General features: G+C 31.3%; 1 protein-coding gene across 1 annotated transcript; it reads left to right on the top strand.

The window, feature by feature from the left end:
* Nucleotides 1-3,659: 3,659 nt before the first annotated feature.
* Nucleotides 3,660-7,460, top strand: LOC142623774 (glycine-rich RNA-binding protein 2, mitochondrial-like). Its single transcript, XM_075797229.1, has 5 exons — nt 3,660-3,798; nt 5,396-5,528; nt 5,624-5,692; nt 6,954-7,060; nt 7,129-7,460. Exons 2-5 carry the CDS (start codon nt 5,405-5,407, stop codon nt 7,261-7,263), a joined length of 435 nt encoding a protein of 144 aa, XP_075653344.1. The 5' UTR covers nt 3,660-3,798; nt 5,396-5,404; the 3' UTR covers nt 7,264-7,460.
* The last annotated feature ends 5,884 nt before the right edge of the window (nt 7,461-13,344 follow it).

Genomic DNA, 13,344 nt, shown 5'->3' with positions numbered 1-13,344 from the left:
ACTACATTGTAATCCTATTTACCAAGTCTGCCACTAAGTTTCAGTTTTCAAGTTTTGAAAACACCAAAATCTTGTTTTCATTTTTCATCATCTACATCCAAAATTTAGAGTATTTGAGTCATGAAAACAATGATCAAAAACTAAACCAAACAGATGGTCATTCGTAGGACCCACTCGATTTGGATGATAAATCATGAAAACTAAGTGATATCACTCGGTTTTAATGATATCCAAACAAACTCTAAAACCCACTACCACTTGTCATTGAGTATTTAAAATAAGATCACGACACATCCTTGGTGCAGTGGTCACTCCATAAATATAAATGCTTATAGGGTGTGAGGGCAAAGGTCAGGGTTCAAGTCTCTAGGAGGGAGTTTCACACATATATACATTTAGATTAGGCTAGAGTAGAATTCTATCTTGTATAAAAAAATATTTAAAATAAAGGTCATGTTAACGAGTGCCCTTAGGGCATTGGTTAACAATCCAGTTAAAGAAAGTTTTTATGAGAAAAAAAAATTTTAATATTTTGACAACTTTTTTCATTTTCTATAAAAGCAATGCTAAAACTGTTGGAAAAACACGTGTTTGTATTGCATACAAAACATACACAGCAGAAATTTAACGAATCTACTTCATTCGTAATCGTTAACATGCACTATGTAAGTTTCAGAATTTAAGAACAAGAAAGCGTACTTTGGTGTAGTGAATTTCAAAACAAAGATCAGAAATACTTGGGAACGCTTTTAATCTTCATTCAAATTTCATTTTACGCTCAAGAAGTGTGGTTTCTCAATTAGTTTCCAAGGGAGAATTAGAGAGTGTCTCACACTCATATACACATCATTTCATTTACACTTATAAAATTTTGTATGTTTCTCCCTTAATATCTAACTGATTATCTAATTGGGCTGGCCTTTTGGGTATTTCTAATTGGGCTTAAGTATGTGGCTTGGAGTGGGCCTAAAAGGAACCAATAAGACACTAGTTCCAATGGACCTTGAACTTTTCTGTCAACTCTTGACAAGTCCAAAGTTATCATTAACTATATTTAATACCACTATATAAATATAATTGCACTCTAAGCCTTATTTATAAATTATATCCCAAGATTTTATTAAACATACAACCTCTTCATAAAATATTCGTAGTAATACAAAGTCATGAATATAGACTGTCACTTTGAATATTAGTACATCTTAATTCCTCGAGTACCCGATTTAATCCTTTAAAGTATTCATTATATATTTATGAAATCCAATTCTATAAATATATATACTTTAGTAACTCTTTATTAAAGTGGTTAGGCCTAATTCTCTGAATAACTGAACCCATTAAACTTATCTCAAGGGAATATTTTATATCTCCATTAAGAGACTATGAATTTCATCTTGAGAATATATGTTTCATCAACACTAAATGTGGTTGCCCAACATACTGAGGTTTTGACTGTTACTTTAGATCTCACTCCTAATATATTAAAGCAACTCACATTTCATGATCAGGTCCATTATTCTCTTAGGATTAAGAGTTCATGTAAATAGAAATCGTGAGTTTATTATTTATTTGACAGTCGTTAGAAGAATAATAAATCTCAAAGCGATCCGGTTCAATATGTTTTAACTCTTAAAACATATCAACATACTAACTAGAAATCTCTATTTCCATGATCAAGACAAATCATTTTAGTTGATATGTTATAGTTTTCGCAGATGAAATGCTCAATTTCATCACCGACTGCGAACTATAATTTTGAATTTATAAAGAACTTGTGATTTATATCTTCTGTAACTTTTCACATAAATCACATACTCTGCATCTCGTGGACTATATGATAATGTCCGAATATTCATGTTACTATTATTTTAGATAAAAATAAAACAACTTTATTAATTAAAATATTAAGTCATACACAATGTCATACATAATATCATACATAACATCATACAATAGGATTTAAGGGCACTAATCCTAACAAACTCCCACTTGCCCTAAAGACTATTGTGCACTAATCTAACTCTCATCTCCTCCAAATGTGACTCGAAAGTCTTTTGGGGCAAGGCTTTGGTAAGGGATCCGCTAGATTCTTTGCACTTTCAATCTTTGCTACTACTACATCTCCATGAGCAACAATGTCTCGAATGATGTGATCCTTTATTTCTATGTGTTTTCCTTTCTTGTGATTACTTAGATCTTTAGATTGTGCAACCGCTCCACTATTGTCACAAAACAATGTAATAGAAACTTGCTCAATTCTCACAACACCAAGATCAGAAAGGAATTTCTTGAGCCAAACAACTTCCTTTGTCGCTTCAGAAGAGTATTGTGTTTGTTGTAAATTGTCTGCAAAGTTGTAAAAAATGTGCATCTATGCTCTGTTCTGCACACAAACTTTGTCATTTACAAGCATCTCCATCGGTCATTAACCCTTAAAGGTAAAGGTAATAAGGTAAGTGGTAGAGAAGAGTTAAGGCCTTCTGGAAAGACTGATGAGCAAAGTTTACTTGTTTTAGTGAGTCCTATTCATAGTCCCAACAACACCTACCTAAGCATGTTTCTTATTAAACTAGAATACTAGAGTTGTTCTAAGAAGATTTGCGTTTTTGTTGCAAAGCATGTCCTGTGAAACTGAGAAAAAAGTTGCAAAAGGTCTATGGTATATATATTCAATTTTCTATGAAATAATTCTTTAACTAGTTTATAAAAAAAATGAAGAGGGAAATGAAAATGAGAAGAGGCTTTACTCTGATGTGAGAGGAGGCTGAGAGAGGGAAGTGAGAAAAGGGAAAATTTTTGCTGAAAATTGGGGGGAGAAATGAAATGAAAAGGGGGAGTTGCAACGATAATAACCCAAAGCCTGACTCTGATGTGATAATGCACTAGTAAGGGGCCCACATGGTAGTCCTATTTACCAAGTCTGCCACTGAGTTTCAATTTTCAAGTTTTGAAAACAGCAAAATCTTGTTTTCATTTTTCATCATCTACATCCAAAATTTAGAGTATTTGAGTCATGAAAACAATGATCCAAAACTAAACCAAACAGATGGTCATTCGTGGGACCCACTCGATTTGGATGATGGATCATGAAAACTGAGTGATATCACTCAATTTTCATGATATCCAAACTTGCTCTAATACCCATTACCACTTGTTATTGAGTATTTAAAATAAGACTGCGGTACATCCTTGGTGCAATGGTCATTTCACAAATATAAGTGCTTTTAGGGTGTGGGGGCAAATGTCGGGGTTAAAGTCTCTAGGAGGGAGTTTCACACATATATACACTTAGATTATGCTAGAGTAGAATCATATTTTGTATAAAAAAAAAGTATTTAAAATAAGGGTCATGTTAACGAGTACTCTTATGGCATTAGTTAACAATCTAGTTAAAGAAAGTTTTTATGGGAAAAGAAAAAAAAAATTAATATTTTGACAACTTTTTTCATTTTTCATAAAAGTGATATCAAAACTTTACTAAAATGAATTATTAATTAATATGCTAAGGATACTAGTTAACATTTCCCTTAAAATAAGAGGACCTGTTAAAAAAGTATTAGAATAAAGCTATTTATTTATTTATTTTAAAAAGGGTAAATGGTAAGTAAAAAATGGCGCAATGCGAAGGATTGCAAAAATAGAGACACCGCAGCCACAGGTGAACAAAACCCTACTCCAACTTCAGCCCTATAAAAGCCCCCAAGATAGTTTCCATTTCATCGGCCCACACTGTCACTCCTTCTTTTGGCTTAAACCCTAGCCGCTTCTTCTTCCTCTCTCTAAACCCTAATCTCCGAGGTAAAGCCTCCCTATCTCTATCTACGTATCTTAATTCTGTATTTTTCTGTTTTCTCATATTTGATCTGTTTGTGGTTCTATTTATTTATTGATGCTGGAGTGCTTTTACTTTTCTGTCTGTTTGCTGAGAAACCTCGTGCGAAATGAGACTTTGTTTTAGTCTTTCATTCTCTTCTCCGATTTGCACAGAGAAAAAAAAAATGATCGTTATCTGTATTTGTTTATATATGTGTGTTTATGTTCTTTTGTTCTCTTCTCGACATTTATGAATGAAAAATGGTCATATATATATATATATGTATATATATGCACATACCCTTTAGGAGCAAGGGTTGTGTAGTCCACCGGGTGCACTGAATAGTTTCACCGAGAGCATGTCATTGTAATGTAAAAGAAAATTTAATTTTATCACCGAGGGTATGCCTTTTTAATGAAAAGAAAATTTTAATAATGATTTATGATGAAATTTATTGACTACTCGCAGAAGATCAGTTGGTGTTTAATTAACTAATTGTGTCTAAATTGCTGCCCTTTTTGAATTGTAGAATATGTGTGCTCCAAGTTTTTTATTTATTTGACTATGGGTTAGAGCAGCTGATTTAAACCGGGTTTTACATGATTTTTATTATTATTTTATTTTCTTTTAGAAGACTCTTAAGGAATTGAGTCTTAAAACTTTTGTTGCTAGTTTAGATAATGGGGAAAAGTGGAAAAGTATGTGAAATTTGCAATCTTCTGCCCACCTCTGACGTTTCATGGGCTTTGAAAGTATTTCTCTATTATTTTATTGTCAAATACTTCATCAGAAAATTTATTGGCAAATGAACAGATAGAGTGAAGAAGCCTTTTAATACTTTGTTTGAGCTTACTTCACAAAAAATATTTTATTGTGACATCAATGAATTCTTAGTTTTCCATTGTCACAAGTTTGGATGCTGGAAATCATGGAAAATAATGTCACTTCAGATTTAAACCTCACTGAAGTTACCAAAACTACTTCGGATGAAGAGAAAGTGTTCTGGATTCTTTTAACCTTGTTTAGGTGTTACAATAAAACTAGAAGGGCTTGTGTTTCTCTGATCTTGTTTTTGCCATACGAGGCTCCTAAGAAACTGATTTTTAAGTTTGATATTTTTCTGGTTGCCTTAGTTTATTTATTGGTAACATATGTTGAGTCTACAGGAAAATGAAATTGGGACATCTTGATATGTTCCTTCTCTAGTCAGCTTGTTCATTCACGTTCTTTTCTGACTAGCCTAACTTCCCTGATTTCAGGGGCACCCTTATTTCTTTTCATTGTGCCTCAATTAAGTCATTCTTCTCTGAAGAAGCCTGTTATTGAATTACAATAGCAATTTTTGTAAGTGAGGTGGATTGAGATGAGATGGTTAAGAAATCCAATTTTTAACTGTTAGATGAATAACCACTAGGTCATGACTAACAATATTTTTGTTGCTAGAAGGCATGTTTAAAATTTTGTATGATTCAGTATGTGTTTTTATTTTACTTTGTTTTCTTTAAATTAACCAAGTCAAGAAGTATTAAGGTGACAAGATATTTTTGTTGACACTGATGTATATTTGGAACCTGAAAGCAGTCAATTAAAATGGCATTTTGTAACAAAGTTGGGGGCCTCTTGAGGTTAAGTGTTTCCCAGAATGGGCAGGCTCCTATTGCGTCTATGCTTAATTCTGTTCGTTACATGTCATCAAGCAAGCTTTTTGTTGGAGGTATTGCTAAATCACTTTTGTAATAAGTATTACATATTGAGCAAAATTATGCTATGAATACCTCTGAAACTTATTCAAATACTGGTTGTTTTTAGGTCTTTCATACAACACTGATGAACAGTCTCTGAAGGATGCATTTGCTGGCTTTGGTGATGTAGTTGATGGTAAGTTTGATGTGCTGTGTTTACATCCTGCATGATGCATGATCCCCTGCATGATGCATGATATCCGAAAATCAATTTAAGTTAATGATACTAATTTTTTACTGGACAATATGTCGGTTAAGAGGGGTGGGCAGGTTAGAAGTCTTTTTTACAAGAGACATTTAGGCATTTGCATTATCCAGTTATTGGGGTGTCCTTTCTTTTGGGGAATTTTTCACACAAATAGTTGGTGGTTACCTTATTGGTGCTTGGAACTCACTTTTGCTGAACTTTGACAATTGTTGAAGGTATACATCCCGTACTTCCCTGATGCTTCAGATTGAGCCATTTCGCCAACTGGCAACATCTAATAACCACTTCATACATTAAAGATGAGCAATCTTTGGTATCTTTAGAACATTTTCCGTTAGTTTTTCATTACTACTTTGGGTTTGCCTCTAGCCTATTGTGTTAAGTGGTATGACATGCTGGAATTCTTTGGACTGTAGGATATTTATGGTCCATATGAGATATCTTGTCGAAGTACTCATATATATATATATATATAATATTTATTTAAAGCTTGTTGAGTTTAAACAAAATGAAGGAACTTTGACTGGATGCCGCCCTATCAATATTGATAGAGCCTCACCCATTTTCACTATATTGGTGAAGTAACTAGATGCAAAACATTCAAATAGATCTCTAGATTGTAAAGGTGGACATCTTCTAAATTTTGTGAGCCAATGGATTTATATATTTTCTTTTATTTGAAGGGGGCATAATATGCATGTATGAGGGAGCTTCATTATCTTTTTTACTAGAACCCTTAACCAACTAAATATCTTAAATTATCACAAAGCATAAAATTAATAATACGGGTGATAATGATTTAGGTGCTACCAATTTTGATGGTTGCCAGCCAATCATATTATTTTCTTATTCGTAATTACAGAATTGGTGACAGTGATTACTTTTCTCTTATTTGGGGGTGAGTGCAACAGAAAAGATTTTTTTTTTTTTAAACAAGAGAGCGCGTTGCATTCCTTATTAATGAAGGAGTCCATTTTCTGCTTGGCTTATTGATATGAGTCATTGGTATAAAAGTAAACAAAGAACTGGGTTTTCCAATTTCTCTGTCTGTTCTTGAATCTTTATTCGGGCCATGTAGCAGGTAGGAATTGTTGTTTTTCTCTGTTTTTAATGTTAAATTAAATTTGACTTGTGTTAATAGTGGTTGTTTACATATACTAGTTTTCTCAGTGGTGATTTTGCTTCACAGCCAAGGTTATTGTTGATAGAGACACTGGGAGGTCTAGAGGATTTGGGTTTGTGAACTTCACCAGTGATGAATCTGCCAGCTCAGCACTGTCTGCCATGGATGGCCAGGTCAGAAATAATTACTTGATATTTTAACCTGTGCCATGATAATTATGACTGATGTCTTAAATTTTCAGGAGCTTAATGGGCGAAATATTCGTGTGAGTTTTGCAAATGACAGACCTGCTGGCCCTCGATCTTATGGTGGTGGTGGTGGTGGTGGTGGTGGTTACCGTGGAGACAGAGGTTTTGGTGGTGGAGATGCCTTTTGAGCTGTTGCAGCTTTTGCAAGCATGAGCTCAGCTTGTTTCTTCTGCTAGTTGGTGCTCCTTCAGAATTTTGGGTCGCTTGGATATTTTTCCCGGATAAATTGTTTTAACTATGGAGTATTGTATGGTTATGATACAAATTTGTCATTTATTGCTTGTTATATATATTAGCAGCGCAATAGCCAAGTTCAATCATCAAAGGCATTTGGAGTTTAATGTTGCACATAATGCTATCAAAAGCATTATTTATATTGCATACTCATAACTGCCGATCATATGGCTTTCTTTGCAATCATATGATTGGTAGTGAGAATAATTTATAACTGCATGCAACATGGTGGATCGAACAACTCTCTAAGTTGTTCATGGGAGAATGGAGAAGTCAGCTGTTTGGTATTATTTTTCTAAAACCTATACTAGACTGTGTTTTGAGATTTGGAAACAAAATTTTGTATTTTAGATGTTTCTAAAAAAAAAAAAAAAAAAAAGAGTACCTGAAAGCATGGTTGTCAAAATCCCGATCTGGATCCTATGATTTTACGATCTCACCTGCTCAAAACGATTCGAATCTTTTAAGGATCTTTGCGATCGTTCAGGATCGATAAGATCACACGATTCTGACGATCCCAAACGACCTTTATTTCTTGTAATGTTTTTAAACTTAATAGATTGCTCAGTTGGACTTAAATGAAAAATAAAATCCTAATAGACCAAATTTTTCAACTCTAATGTAGAGAGTGTGCCAGTTGGATCCGAATAAAAAATATTTCAATAGAGTGTCATGTTTTGAGATTTTTGACCTCTTTAAATGATGCTTATAAATGAATATAGTGATGTATGGTAATTATATTAATGAATGTATAATTTATGTGATTATTTAACATACAAATGTTTATTTTTTTTTGTTTTTTTCTCAAATAATATAGGATCTTACGATTTACGATCCGATCCTACGATCTACGATCTCACCTACCTCCTACGATCTTACGTAGGATCCCGATTTTGACAACCTTGCCTGAAAGGATTTATTTAAAATCAACTTTTTGAAGAAAAAAATAGTGGTTTCTCCGTAGACTATGTATGTGTTGGGACTTGGGATTGTGTACACGCTCATTTCGAAAAGTCAATGGCCTAGCAACTGTCCATTGTGTGGCTTACGTTTGGTGCTGAACTTTTTTACACCACAAAGTAAAGGGCTTTTGGTCTCATAGTATATATTGAAACTAGAATTTTGTGGCCTTCTGCTGAGACCTAAATTTGAGAGTACTTATGATGCCATATTGCAGTGCGGTGATAATAAAAACATAAGAGAGATATACATGGTATGTCTCATTTTTTTGAGTATTGCAAGTGCAAACCTTCCTTCCCCTCGACCGAAATAGCGACCTTTAGATTTTAGAGGATTTACAGTACCCAAATGTCGCACAGAATTCTATTTATTGTCTGTGGTTAAAACTGATTTAACCCATTCGTCCACTCAAACCCACCCTTTATATAATTAAGTATAAACTGGTAAAGTCGTGAGTTTCAATTAGTTTAATTAGTAAAGTTTTTAATAGTTGAATAAGAGACAAAAATCTTCAAGAACGGACGTCATTAGGTTAAAAGCCATTGGTTGAAACTCTAAAAAAAAGTATAAACCCATCTAAAGTCTGTGTGACCATGATTTGAAGGAGGCATATTTAACTCATTTGAGCCTAAATTTCTATTATAAATAAGTTCTGGTCCATCAATTAAGCCCAAATTTTTGTAGTTTGGTGGTGTGATGGTTGATTCATGGGTCGACCATGAATGTGGGGTATGAGTTTATTTTTAGTGATCGCTATCGGTTTTTTTTTTTTTTTAAAGGTTTCTCCATTGGCTTGTGTTGTCTTCATGTTTTTATAATAATTTAAATATATCATATACTATATAATAAAAGTTGGACTTAAAAGCCGTTGTTGCACCAAGTGGTTTTATCAAATTGTAGAAATTTTGTTAAATTTTTTTGAAATATATATAATTATTATGCCAAAAAGTTGCACCAAATTGTAGTAAGTTTTTAAATAAAAAAAAAAATATATATATATATATATTTATTTATTTATCATATCATCTTCTTTGGATAAAGTAACAATAAGTGTTCTAATGAGCTTCTTTTTTTTTTTTTTCTTTTTTTTAAAAATTTTTTTTATAAAGTAACAATTTTACTCTTAGATTATGTTAGTTTTTTTTTTTTTTGGTAAAAATTTATTCTACATCATCTATTTACGTTAGTTTTTTTTTTTTTTTGGGTGTGATTGTCTTCTTTTACTACACTTCTCCTATATAATGATTGTAACTCTTCGTAAAAGCCAAATAATATAAGTTTCTTCCATGCGGCTTAAAGGGTAATTGTTTTTCTTTTTTGTTATTTTGATTTATGTTTACATCTTAAGTTTTTATTCGAATCCTAACTGTGTCTACCAGATTAGGATCATTAGTTGAGACAAAATTATTTGGCTTAATGTTGAACCAACTATTTCATCATGAAGATTAGATTGAATTCTTTCAATCGATATGAATAAGAATAATAAAAGAAAAAGTCACTCACACATTAAGCTATATGGAAGGAGACGTATATCACATTCGTTGGATTTTACTTTTTTTTTATTTTTACAAAGATAGTTAAAAGTTCATATATTTATCTAGAGAGACATTACGTTTATAACATTTTCACAACAAATCACAGGTGGTTAGTTGTTATTGGTTCAAATTTGAACCTAATATGAAGATTATTTTTTTACTCCAACAATAACAACCAGTAACAACTTGCAACTTAGGATTTGTTGTAAAAATGTTGTGGACATATCATTTCTCATTTATCTATATATATATATATATATATATATATATATATATCATATATAATAAAAGTTGGGCTTAAACACTGTGGTTGCGCTAAGTGGCTTCATCAAATTGCAGAATTTTTTTGTAGATTTTTAGATTTATATATATATATATATATATATATATATATATAATTTTTCTTCTCCTATAATTTCTAAGTTGATAAAAATCTTAATTTCATTACAATCCAAATTCTTCATCTAATCTATCTAATCCTTTTTTTAACGTGTAATGTATTATAAAAAAAGCAACAACTTTCTTATTTTCATAAAAAAAGTGTAGGGTCAATGGGCCCAGTAGTATGTATTGGGTCAGAGGCCTAATTTGAGGGTACTAAATGGTCCAAAGATGTGGGAATATCGGATCAAGAGGCTGTGTTGATGGATAAAGAAGCAAAGGCTGATCAAGGTCATCTTGGAAGGTGGTCAGAGGAGGAGTCCGTCCTCGGCTGAATAAAGCCAAGGTAGGAAAGGGTTGCCCGACGTCCAAAAGCGATGTTCTAGGAGAACCTGTAAGTAAGGATATGCATGGTGGGTGTACAGGATAGGAAGAAGGGTTATGAAATATCCAAGATAAAGCTGCTACCACATTAAATGCTCTGCAGCTAAACCTCTAGCCACATTAATGGGGAAGTGATGCCTGAGCATTAGGGTTTAGCCTTACAGCTACCTCCAAAGACTTCAGGGATTGGCTGATGGGACAAGTGTTCAAACCAGTATCAAAACTAGTAATCTGATCCATATGTGGAGGATGGAGAGAGGAAGAAAAATGATATAAAAGGAGGAGAAGACATTCAGGAGGGGGGGGATCGAAAATAAGAAAAAGAAAATACTATAGATATTAAGATCAATATCTGTAACCTGTCTTTAAAAAATAAAAATATAAGATCCAGCCTCCTCGGCTTGAGTCCGAGGACAATTTTTGCTATATAAACTATCCCATCTATATGATGTTGCAATCTAGCCCATTATTTTTGTTATTTAAAATCACTAGAACCTAGGTTTCAAGCTCACTTTCTACAAATTCATTGTATTGGGCTTTTTGGGTCTATCCCAATCTTATTTTTTGGGTTTGGGTGCAAATTGTGTCCTTACAAAGAGGATATAAATTCGTTATCTACTTTTTTTTTTCAAATATATTTTGTTTTAATTTATTTTATTGGATAAATACCAAATTTTTGGATTAAAAAAAAAAGCAAATAACAACATGATATTTATGGTATAACAGGAAAAAAAAATTGTAATTAACGTTAACAACTTGATTTTTATGGTATTTTATTTTAAATAAATTCCTTTTTTTTTTTTTTGTGCTTATATCAACTTCATTACAACTTTCATTGAGGATATACACAAGGGAAGTTTTTGCTTATATTTTTTTAAATTAAATTTTTTGGATAAATATCAAATTTTTGGATGACAACAAAAAAAGCTAATAACGTTAATTAACAACATGATTTTAATGGTATAACAGAAGATAAAAAATTGTAATCAACGTTACAACTTGACTTTTATGGTATTGGGTTTTAATTTAAATTTCTTCTTTTTTTGCTTATATTCAACTTCTTCACAACTTAAAATAATTGTTTTAAATAGAAACAACTTCTTATCAACTTTTGTTTTTTTGGTTGAGGTTTAATTTTATTTGTTGGATAAATATAGGAATGATTATGGATAATAGTTTTATTATACCATGACTCTCATCTTTAGAGTTCGAAGACACTATAAATAATAGGGCCAAATTCATGATTTTTTTTATTAATATTTTGAACGTCCAAGTATCTATCATTTTTAGGGTTATTTGTTTAATTTTGTTTTTTGTTTTATTATTTTTTTTTTTTCAGGGAGTTTCCTTGACGTTTCGAAGCACTTGATCAAAAAATACTCTTGGTGTTGAGTTTTTCTCAAAAAAATTTCTTGAAGTTTATATTTACACATTTTGTTTTGATGGGGTGAAATTCGGTGTCTTTTACCTCATTTTCAAAGACAAAAATTCAATTTTATGTAAGTTTATCTACTTTTATTTTTTAATGTTTAGTAATGTGGGTTGTTCATAATTCTTAAATATTACATTGAGGTCACCACTTAAATATGCTTTCAATTATTATTTTTAATTATTGAATTCAAGGTTTTTCATTTAAATATGCACTTGAAATTTAACTATGCAAACTCCCTTTATATTTTTTTAAGCATATCCTTTTACTTTAGTTGCATAGTTATCTACCATATTCCATTCAATTAATTTTGGACTTATATATGATTTTATTTATTTACAAAAATTAATCTTACACAATATGCATTCACTATATAATCTAAAGTTAAATGTTACTTTGTTTTTAAAAAATAGAGTAAAATATTACTTTATTTTTGTTATCTATTTAATTTTAATTAAAATAAATTTTTTATTTTTATTAATTTACCCATGATTCTTGATTAAGCCGTGCATCGCATGTGCATAATACTAGTATATATATATATATATATATATATATATATATATATATATATATATATATATATATATATATATATATATATATATAAATGAAACTTCTGAAGCTCTTACAATTTTTCATGTTAGTACAATATTTAAATAAAATTATCATTTTTTTAAAATAAAATAAAACTGAAACCTCTGAAGCTCGCACAATTTTCCAATAAAATTATCATTTTATTTAAATAAAATTAATTTTGTTTAGTCCAAACTTAATAAGGAGTAAAATTCTATCTCTTTAATAAGTCCAACTTAAACTCAAACTCATCATTATCATTTTTTTAACTACATAATGCAAGTTTGTTTTGTATAGCGCCAACACAAACATAAAGCCTTTTAGGTTTTCTTTCTTTCACACAAAGTCACAAAAACGTCACTGTACAGCACCAAGCCACCAGCACATGCATTAAAACTCATTAGTATCTTTGCCTCTCTCCTCTCTCTCCTAGGTGAAGGTTGTTTTTCCACTCTCCCTCTTTGTTTTCTCTTGGTGTTTAAATTTTAGAAATTATTTGTTTAATATTTCTTGGAATTATTTATAAATAAATTGCTTTGATTGCCCTCTTCACTGAATTTGCTTCCCTTTCTCTCTCCTTTGCATCCTCCTTTTATAAGTTTATCATATTTTCTAATGAATTGTTGATTTAATTTTTTTTTTTTTTATTTTAAATTTAGGGTTTGAATGATAAAATAGACTTTGCAAAGTCTTACTACTTACTATCCATA

This window comes from Castanea sativa, chromosome 2 (genome assembly GCF_040712315.1).
Source record: "Castanea sativa cultivar Marrone di Chiusa Pesio chromosome 2, ASM4071231v1".
Taxonomy (NCBI): domain Eukaryota; kingdom Viridiplantae; phylum Streptophyta; class Magnoliopsida; order Fagales; family Fagaceae; genus Castanea; species Castanea sativa.
Note: the sequence above shows the minus strand (reverse complement) of the source record. Positions and strands in the feature narration are given on the sequence as shown.

Bases quoted from the DNA above. Each gene is read 5' to 3' on its own strand.
- LOC142623774 (XM_075797229.1), top strand. From the start codon at position 5,405: ATGGCATTTTGTAACAAAGTTGGGGGCCTCTTGAGGTTAAGTGTTTCC. The intron at 5,529-5,623 runs GTATTGCTAAAT...GGTTGTTTTTAG, and splicing joins AAGCAAGCTTTTTGTTGGAG to GTCTTTCATACAACACTGAT. The intron at 5,693-6,953 runs GTAAGTTTGATG...TTTGCTTCACAG, and splicing joins CTTTGGTGATGTAGTTGATG to CCAAGGTTATTGTTGATAGA.